The sequence below is a fragment of the Limanda limanda genome, chromosome 16 (assembly GCF_963576545.1).
Source record: "Limanda limanda chromosome 16, fLimLim1.1, whole genome shotgun sequence".
Taxonomy (NCBI): domain Eukaryota; kingdom Metazoa; phylum Chordata; class Actinopteri; order Pleuronectiformes; family Pleuronectidae; genus Limanda; species Limanda limanda.
This window is the reverse complement of record NC_083651.1, coordinates 263,654-273,711: the sequence shown is the minus strand read 5'-3', so window position 1 is coordinate 273,711 and position 10,058 is coordinate 263,654. Positions and strand designations below refer to the sequence as shown.

General features: G+C 45.3%; 1 protein-coding gene across 2 annotated transcripts; it reads left to right on the top strand.

Moving 5' to 3' along the window:
- The first annotated feature begins 397 nt into the window (after window positions 1-397).
- Window positions 398-9,503, top strand: epc2 (enhancer of polycomb homolog 2 (Drosophila)). 2 transcript variants are annotated; one of them, XM_061088945.1, is made up of 14 exons: window positions 398-772; window positions 2,566-2,725; window positions 3,301-3,446; window positions 4,824-5,030; window positions 5,102-5,250; window positions 6,013-6,142; window positions 6,246-6,449; window positions 6,530-6,613; window positions 6,726-6,859; window positions 7,233-7,501; window positions 7,980-8,098; window positions 8,269-8,416; window positions 8,596-8,839; window positions 8,946-9,503. In XM_061088945.1, the coding sequence occupies exons 1-14, from the start codon at window positions 620-622 to the stop codon at window positions 9,013-9,015; spliced, it is 2,217 nt and encodes a 738-aa protein (XP_060944928.1). In that variant the 5' UTR covers window positions 398-619; the 3' UTR covers window positions 9,016-9,503. The 2 variants fall into 2 exon arrangements, with proteins under 2 accessions (XP_060944928.1, XP_060944927.1); XM_061088944.1 differs by having other exon boundaries at window positions 7,977-8,098.
- Window positions 9,504-10,058: the final 555 nt, after the last annotated feature.

Below are 10,058 nucleotides of genomic sequence, written 5' to 3'. Positions count from 1 at the left end.
AGGAGACTAATTCAGATTATTAGATAAGATGAATAATCCATTGATTCATTTACAGCTCAAGTTTTATGGTAAAATGAGAGCTGTAGTAAATAATTGATACGTGATTAATTGATTAGTAACTGATTAGTGACTAATTAACTAAGAATTACTTGATCATTTAAAAACATTCTCTGTTTCCATTTTAATGATGGTGATATCACCATGGTAACAGCTGTGTAATTTTTTGTGGAGAATGTTTAATTAAAATTCATCTCACACACACATATATAAGTTTGAATACACGTTTTAAAACTTTATTTGGTTCCGTGTCTTGACAGAGTGCGCGCGCAGCTGCACTTCTCGCGTGTTGTTGTTTTGTGCCGCGGTGGCTGCTGGGAGCTCAGCGCTGCTGTGGACATGTCCGCCATGTTGTCCCCGGCTCAGGGAGCGGAGCAGCCCGGAGACCCGGCCTCCATGTCCCGCTGACGCCCCGGTGACCGGAGCCCGGACCTGGAGGAGCCGTCCCGCAGCGGACTCGCGTCTCACGCCGGGTTAGGGTTAGATCCCGGGTTAGATCCCGGGCTAGGGCTAGGGCTAGTGGCGGGAACTCTCTCGGGATCGTCGCGGATTTGGCGCTAACATGAGTAAACTGTCGTTCCGGGCGCGGGCGCTGGACGCCGTCCGGCCGCTCCCGGTCTACCGGCACCGGGACCTCCCGGACCTCAGCGACTGCGTGTCCATCAACCGGGCGGTGCCGCAGATGCCCACCGGCATGGAGAAGGAGGAGGAGCTGGTGAGACGTCTTTATCCTCCCGGTCCGTTAGCATTAGCACTTAGCGCCGTGCCATGGCGCCATTCACGACCTGTGTACGCACACTTCTGTCCGTACGCTGCGTACGTACAGTGGGCCGCACACATTTATGTACGCTGCTTACGTAGGCTGTACGTACAATGTAAGATATTAGCGTAGCGCCAATCAGACCAGGCCGCCTTGTGCGGAGATGACGTCAATGTTTTCACGTAACTCCTATGGCAACGGGCGACGCAGCTACATTAGCTTCTGTCTGTTTACAGAAATACTTGAGACAATGTATCCAGATTACAACAGTGTCAGTAGTGTATCTAGTGTGTCTGTGGTGTGTCAGTAGTCTGTCAGTTGTGTATCCAGTGTGTCTGTGGTGTGTCAGTAGTGTATCCAATGTATCAGTAGTGTATCCAATGATTCAGTAGTGTCAGTAGTGTGTCTGTGGTGATGTGTCAGTAGTGTATCCAATGTGTCAGTAATGTATCCAGTGTGTCAGTAGTGTATCTAGTGTGTCTGTGGTGTGTCAGTAGTCTGTCAGTTGTGTATCCAGTGTGTCTGTGGTGTGTCAGTAGTGTATCCAATGTATCAGTAGTGTATCCAATGTGTCAGTAGTGTCAGTAGTGTGTCTGTGGTGATGTGTCAGTAGTGTATCTAGTGTGTCTGTGGTGTGTCAGTAGTCTGTCAGTTGTGTATCCAGTGTGTCAGTAGTGTATCTAGTGTGTCTGTGGTGATGTGTCAGTAGTGTATCAAATGTGTCAGTAGTGTATCCAATGTGTCAGTAGTGTATCCAGTGTGTCTGTGGTGATGTGTCAGTAGTGTATCCAATGTGTCAGTAGTGTGTCAGTGCTGGCTCTCTTCAAGTGGTGGATCAGGTCTGTGACTGACCCAGTGAAGCTTTGCAGCTGAACTGAGTTGAATCAGGTGGATGACTCGTTAGGGTTGGTTAGTAAGTGTTAGTTAGTTAGGGTTGGTTAGTTAGTGTTAGGGTTGGTTAGTTAGTGTTAGGGTTGGTTAGTTAGTGTTAGAGTTAGTTAGTTAGTAAGGTTACTGGCCGTGGCTGAGGGGGCGGAGCCACGGCTGAGGGGGCGGAGCGGTTCTCCTCCAAACAGAAGCTCAGCAGCTCGAGTCCCAGAACTTGCCGAAGCATCTTTGCTTCCCCAAAAGAAGCTTTGCCCCAAAAGAAGCTTTGCCCCAAAAGAAGCTTTGCCCCAAAAGAAGCTTTGCTCCTCATAAATGTTGAATGCACTGCTTGTCAGTGGCTTTGTCTGACTGTGTCTGTCACTCTCTGATCACGTGACCCATGATGTTCTACAGAGAACGGAGAAGTTGCACAAAATTCTGACCATTCTAATCTTATCATTCTAATTTATTGTGTCAGGACCAGAAGCTGCTGAGTCCAAACACATGTCCCTGGCTTGTGTCAGATTGAATGAGAATCGTTTGCTTCTGTCTGTTGGCCCAGCTGATGTTAGGACCACCTACCTTATTAGCATACAGATACATAAATAGCCTTTTCATCACCAATATGTCTGTTCATTGAATTATTGATTCCTGCATTTATTTATTCATTTATTTCTACTTATGTCATCTTTTGTCCCTCGTACTTTCGAAGCAACAAACTCTGTGAACATTTGATGTTAAACAAAAACCTGTAAAAGTGATTTCACGCGAACCAGCAGCTCCACCTCTCTGAGGTTCGAACCTTAGCGTAGTTTCAGATCCACCAGTCAACCAAGAGAAGAAGATCCGTGTAGTCACATGACCTGTTGCCTGTGTTTCAGGAGCACCACCTCCAGAGGGCGATCTCTGCTCAGCAGGTGTTCAGGGAGAAGAAGGAGAACATGGTGATTCCTGTTCCTGAAGCTGAAAGTAACAACACGTACTATGATCGACTGTATCGAGGAGACGTCAAAGTTCCCAAACAGCTGATCCACATCCAGCGTAAGAACCACGTGTCTGTGTGTGTGTAGTAACAGTCTGTGTGTAGTCAGGATTGTGGGTGTAGCACAGTGTGTATTGGGGCTGGGCGGTATACCTTCAAATCAATATTACGATTATTTCAAACTTTTAGCTCGATGTATAATATGTGAATGATATGAATGATTATTTTATATAACGCCTGCGGATGTGGATGTCTCCTCGACAGATCATGAGTCCGGGACACAAGTCCGGTTACACAAGTCCGGATCTTGAGTCCGGATCTTGAGTCCGGATCTTGAGTCCGGATCTTGAGTCCGGATCTTGAGTCCGGATCATGAGTCCGGATCTTGAGTCCGGATCATGAGTCCGGATCTTGAGTCCGGATCTTGAGTCCGGATCTTGAGTCCGTGTTGTGTGTGAACAGCGCCTGTGCAAAATGTTGGACTTTTTTTCAGTTTGTTTAAATAGGTTTGTCCTAAAGCAAACACAGATCCTGAAGCCCATGTGTCCTGGTTAGTGTGTGTGTTTATTGTGAGTGCAGGTCAGTGGGGGGGGTCGTAACAGTGTATTTATGTATCGCTGTGTGTGCGTTCCAGCTCTGTCTCTGGACCTGGAGGAACCTGACTATGACCTGGACTCTGAAGACGAGACGCTGATGAACAGACTGAACAGAAAGATGGAGATCAGACCTCTGCAGTTTGAAACTATGGTGGACCGACTGGAGAAGGCCAGTAGTCTCCAGGTAACACACATAGACACACACACACTCACCAGGGGCCCGTGACAGTAACTCGGGCTTAACAACCCTAGCCCCTGTTCAGTGACTCAATGTTACATTAGTATTATTATTATATAGACTTTATTGTGAGTCGCTTTGGATAAACGTGTCAGCTAAATGATATGAAATGTAAAAATTGAGGAAAGTTTAACTAAAAACTACGACAAACAGTTAATAAAACTCGTTACTGAGCATATTCATGAGAGACGTGACTTGTCACATGTACTTTAGAATCTTAATTTGTAATATGATTGACACGTCCGTTAATAAGTTAAAACAGTTAATATGTTCAGTTAATGGCTCATAACTCACTGATGGTGGATTTACACATTCTGTGTGTTGTACTGTTATTTGTTAGTCTGTGTGTGTATGATGCTGTTGTGTTACTCTGTGTGTGTGATGCTGTTGTGCTACTCTGTGTGTATGATGCTGTTGTGTTACTCTGTGTGTATGATGCTGTTGTGTTACTCTGTGTGTATGATGCTGTTGTGCTACTCTGTGTGTATGATGCTGTTGTGTTACTCTGTGTGTATGATGCTGTTGTGCTACTCTGTGTGTATGATGCTGTTGTGTTACTCTGTGTGTATGATGCTGTTGTGCTACTCTGTGTGTATGATGCTGTTGTGTTACTCTGTGTGTATGATGCTGTTGTGTTACTCTGTGTGTATGATGCTGTTGTGTTACTCTGTGTGTATGATGCTGTTGTGTTACTCTGTGTGTATGATGCTGTTGTGTTACTCTTTGTGTATGATGCTGTTGTGTTATTCTGTGTGTATAATGCTGTTGTGTTACTCTGTGTGTATGATGCTGTTGTGTTACTCTGTGTGTATAATGCTGTTGTGTTACTCTGTGTGTATGATGCTGTTGTGCTACTCTGTGTGTATGATGCTGTTGTGTTACTCTGTGTGTGTGACACACAATCCAAAGGTTTGTGCTGCAGGACACGCCCCCTTTAGGCCCAAGCTCTAAACCAGCTTCGTAGAACGTTTTTCAAGAGGCTGCAGGAAAAGTTCCAGAAGTTGTCCAGAGCAGCTGACAGTTGTGTTACCGGCTTGGGGGGAGAGCGGTCGTCCTCCAACCGGAAGGTCGACGGTTCGATGCCTTTTCCCCGACTGCATGCCGAAGTGTCTTTGGGCAGGATAATAAACCCCGGATGGAAAAAGTGCTTCCCATAGACGTATGAGTGTGTGTGTGATGCTGTTGTGTTACTCTGTGTGTGTGAGTGTGGAGTTTGACTCGTTGAGTGAAGAACAGGATGTTGTTAACATCTATGAGACGAATGGAATGTAACTGATGTTGAAGACGTCCCAGGTTGATTCTCTGATGTGGTTCTGGTTCCAGCTGGTGTCTCTGTCGGAGGCCAAGCTGCTGCTGAACGAGGACGACTACCTGCTGAAGTCTGTGTACGACTACTGGCTGAGGAAGAGGAGGAGCTGTCTGGGTCCCGCACTGACTCCTCACATCAAACAGGAGAAACGAGACGGGTCCACCAACCACGACGCCTACGTGGCCTTCAGACGCAGGACCGAGAAGATGCAGACCAGGAAGGTGAGTCCACACCACACATCTTCAGATTGTATTTGAAAAGGTTTCTGACACAATTTTTGTTGTTTCCTTAGAATCGTAAGAATGATGAGGCGTCGTACGAGAAGATGCTGAGACTGAGGAGAGAGTTCAGTCGCACCGTGTCCATCCTGGAGATGATCAAGAGGAGAGAGAAGTCCAAGAGGGAGCTGCTGCACCTCACCCTGGAGGTGATGGAGAGGAGGTGAGGACGGCTTCACGTCCGTACATCACTGCCTGTTTCAAAATCGTGTCAAAGTTTAACATAAGTGTGACAAACGAAACACAGTGGAGGTCACTGGTACCAGTTACATGACGCCTGTCAGACGCTGATGAGTGATGTCACCAGAACCAAAACAATAAACAACAACACTAATCAGAAATGACTAGGACACAGGACTGAGGTTTACTTTGTGTTTGTTTGATTCTCTAGAGCCAGGACATCAGGGTTAAAGTGACTGATCCCACATCACGATTAATAACTAGATACATGTGATGGTCTGTTAGTGAAGAGCAACAGGAAGTTCCTCTCACTGCAGTTTGTCCAGGAGCATAAATATAAGTCATCAGGTTGAGTCGTGCTGAACCGCGCTGCTCACTCTAATCTGTTCACATGGTTACGGGCTAACTAAATAAGTTCCTGATGTTTCAAAGTCAATGAGTAGTCGTGTAATATAATCGTGGTTTTGGTTTTGCCATAATACAGCCGCCCTGCTCTGGAGTTTATGAGACACATATTTAAACACATTGAAAAGGAGACAGCGAGGCCACGTGTTGACCTGCCGGTCCTGGTATCGGTCCTGGTACCGGTCCTGGTACCGGTCCTGGTACCGGTCCTGGTACCGGTCCTGGTACCGGTCCTGGTACCGGTCCTGGTACCGGTCCTGGTACCGGTCCTTGTACCGGTCCTGTCTGCTGCATGTTGGGTATCGGGACATCGGGTGATGGGGGTGTTTGCTGTGTTCAGGTATCAGATGGGAGACTTCAATGGAGACATCCTCCGAGAGATTTCACTCCCTCTGGTGGAGAAACCAGTGTACAGCACTCCAGTGACTCTGACTAATGGGAACAGACACAAAACTGAGGCCAAGATCAAGGTAGTGAGTCTGCAGACATGTGACCCTACACCACGTGTGTCAGTCATTGTCATATTAACACATTTAACAGCTGAAGAGATGAGTTCCTCTGTTGGTGTTTCAGGTGCAGAAGAAGCAGGAGTCTGTCAGAGAAGAGTTTCCCATCGACCTGCTCAGACCAAAGAAGAAGAACGTCAGACGAGACAGATTCTGTCCTCCGCAGAGACGTCTCGCTCGACCTCCCGGTCCCTACACTGTCAACCAGGCCGACATCAAACAGTACGACTTCCACAGCTCAGGAGAAGACGACGGGCCACCGCCTCCACTGGTCAGTGTCACGTCTTTCTAAATGTTCCATCTCAGTCCAGTTGTCAGATCTGTGATATTAAATCTGATTGTTCTCCTCAGTCGCCTCCGTCCTCGCCTGATGAAGAGAATAATCCTGATGGACTTTTTGTCTTCAGGAGAAAAGCAGGATGTCAATACCTCCTTGTGAGTTTCTTCTCTTTAATTTTACTCCTGATGTTTTTTAATGTTTGTAAATGATGTTTACAAATGGACCTTTGTCCCCTGATTGAATTGTGTCCTGTGTTTGTTTCCGAAGCCTCATCCGGAGCAGACGGGTGGAGACGATCATCCTGAGCTCCTCCCTCTGTGTGTGTGTCACTCCCTGACGGAGCTGTCGCTGCCTCCTCATTGGACGGGACTGGGCCGTCGCAGGATTGGACGAGGGGGCAGGTAAATACTGATCCCCCAATAAACTGCTGACACGTCACCTCCACCTTTTCTGTATTTGTTGACCCCTGAAATTCAGTTTGAGTTTCCAATATCTATATTTATTAATTTTAGTTGAAATCTGTCACATTACGTCTGAAAATGTAGTTAAGTATGAACCAGATGAAAACACCTGAAGACAAAATATCAACTTAATTTATTAGATTTATTCTAAAAGTCTGGATATTAATCGTTTTCATAATATTTTTGATATTTTGATTTATCGTCCTTCAAAGATATATTTAAGATTTGATTATTGATAAATAACAGACCTGTTCTCTGGCGCCACCTACAGCTGGTTACACTGTTGACTCTTATCTTCATCCATTGTGACCAGGATGGTTCTGGACCGAGCCTCGTCACTTTTAGCCCCGGTCCTGAAACAGCTGGACTCCAGAACGAGTCTCCACAGAGACCTAGTACCACTGGACCGGAAACCTCCCCTGAGCATAGGAACTGCCCCCCCCTCGCTGACTGAAGTCCTAAACAACATTCAGAACCTGCGGCGGTTCTGCTTCAGACCCAGACCCTGTCCCGACCAGAGAGAAGGAGTCACGCTGGACCACAACCGACTGGCCTGTCGCCTGACGTCTGCCCGTGGATCAGGTCTCAGTTCATCTCCTAACACACAAGTTCACTGGAGCTTCATGTATTCATCATGTTTTCATCATCGATCACATGATCCACTAGAACATCGTTTCCCAGAGTTCATCACTCCACCATCAGTGTCCTCCTGAAAACACATCGACATTGACAAGATCCAGATTTTAATTTGGATCAAATCATACACTTATAAATATCAGTCTGATTAAAAACCTTTTATCTCACAATGTTTAAGAACGACACACAAACTCTGTGGATTCTTCCCTGACACACAAAACAACATCCGTGTTATTGCATAATCCTGCAAACTATTTAACCAACCAACTGATTTGACGTAGGTAATGATCACATGTTCAACGCTTCATAGTTTAAAACTGACGTTAGAAACTTTGTTCATCTGGAATCAGTGTCATAATGTCGCTGTCTGCATTTTAGATTCTACATTAAGATGTTAACATGTTGTTTCTCTGTGCACCAGCAGGGGGCATTACAGAGGAGCAGTACCACAGTCATCAACAGCAGCTGGTCCAGATGCAGAAACAACAGCTGGAACAAAACAACACTTCTTCAAACAGACACACTGCACACAACACAACACAGGTGACTCAGGGTTAGCATTAGCTTCAAAACAAACCAGGGTTAGCCTCATCATTTATCATTGTTAGCATTTAGCTTCATAATATGTTGTCATTAGCCTCATAATCAATGGCTTGGACCTTTTCATCTGATTTCCAGCTGGTGTTTGATTTGTTTTTGTCTCTGGTTTCCAGGCGACTCGATCATGTGACTCCAGTTCAAAGACTCTGGATTCTGCCAGCGCTCATTTTGCAGCGTCAGCAGTGATCAGTGCTCCGCCTCCTCACATCAGCACTGAGATCAAACCCTTCAGGACCGTTGTGAATGGAGTGCATCCTTTAGGTGAGCGCCCCCTGCTGTGAGAGCGGAGACATCACTCAGATCCATCTGAGATAAATCATCCTGAGAGAATAATCAGGACCCGAGCCCTTGATGAACAAGTGACTTTCAGATATAATTATAAAAATGTATTTAAATTTTGACACAGAAACATGTTGACAAATATGTATTTATTGTTTCAGGTCCTTCCAGGCCTCCGTACTCTTCCTCCTCGTCTCTCAGCCGGTCGGGGCTGTCAGCCCGAGGGTCATTTTCTTCTTCTTCCTCCTCTTCCTCTTCCTCCTCCTCCTCCTCCCATCAGTCCCTTCCCAACCCGAGGAGCCAGGTTGTCTCTCCTGCCCCCCCACACACTGCTCGACCCTCCGCCTTAAAACTCGCCACAGTCGCCGCCAGCCTGGACAGAGTTCCCAAAGTGTCCACTGGCAGGTAAACACACACACACACACACACACACACACACACACACACACACACACACACAAAGGGTGACGATAAACAACTTATACCTGTTATAAAAACTAATAATCCTCAGAGACTCCACCGAATCGGAGAGACGTCTGAACGGTTTGTCGGAGACGACGCTGCCCATGGAGGTCACATGACATCATATCCCATCAGCCCCAGCTGCACCCTGTGTCTGACCAGTGAATGTGACCTGCAGTGACCTCTACAAGATGATGACATCATCGTCTCTGAGTCCAATCAGAACATTTTACTGTTTATATTATAATTATTGTTATTGATGTAACTGTTGTACAGTTTGTAAATTGTCTCATGTAAAATAGTTTGTTTCAATTTACTTTCTCATGTGACTCCAGAATCATTTCTGATTGGTCCAAAAAAAGTCCTGTATCTTCCCTCTGATTGGTCCATGATGAGTCTGTATCTTCGCTCTGATTGGTTATTTATTTCTCACATTTCTTGTTTCTTTTTTAAAAGTTTTTTTTTAAGATGAGACATTGATTTGTTTTCACAGATTGAAGCAATGTTTGTTTATATTTTTTCATGTGGCTCCTTGGCCTTTAAATCACTGACACTCATTCAAATAAAAATATGCATCTCGTAAAATAAAAGCGAATCTTCCGCTGAACCAAGTTTTTTACCATGAACTGTTGGTGAGGTCAGAGACGAGCGTGATCTGATGTCTTACTTGTTTATTCTTCAGACGTCGTCAGACAAACACAAACAGACGGATGAAGCTTTTAACGATAATGACACACACACACATACTAGAAGGAAACAGTGATGCTGTCTTTGTGAGACTTTGGGGAATCATTATCATTCACGTGCACGATATGAGCTGATTGTAGAAGGATAATCTTCCACCAAACTTTGATCTGTTCTAAATGAGTTGAATATCAAGAATTATTATAATTGTTATTATTTTCATTATCAGTTAAGAAAACATAAGAAATAAAGACAAAGCTTTTTTTCCATCAAAGCACCCAAACTCATCCTGGCGTTCAGCTTGAATTCGGCTCAAGTCGATCCACTCACACCATCGAGGCTGATTCTCGGGTCCGTGCACAAGTGAGCAGCAGCTTTTCATGTTGAAATCAGGAAACAAACTGTTTCTCAAAAAAGAAAATGGAAAAATTAGCTGTTCCCCGATTTTCTTTGGTGGACTTATAAATGGAAATAAGGT

What these genes read in the sequence shown, in the direction of transcription:
- epc2 (XM_061088944.1), top strand. Translation starts at nt 620, where the DNA reads ATGAGTAAACTGTCGTTCCGGGCGCGGGCGCTGGACGCCGTCCGGCCG. An exon ending in ACGGGCCACCGCCTCCACTG is followed by an intron (nt 6,450 to 6,529) that starts GTCAGTGTCACG and finishes TGTTCTCCTCAG; the next exon opens with TCGCCTCCGTCCTCGCCTGA. An exon ending in CTGCACACAACACAACACAG is followed by an intron (nt 8,099 to 8,268) that starts GTGACTCAGGGT and finishes TCTGGTTTCCAG; the next exon opens with GCGACTCGATCATGTGACTC.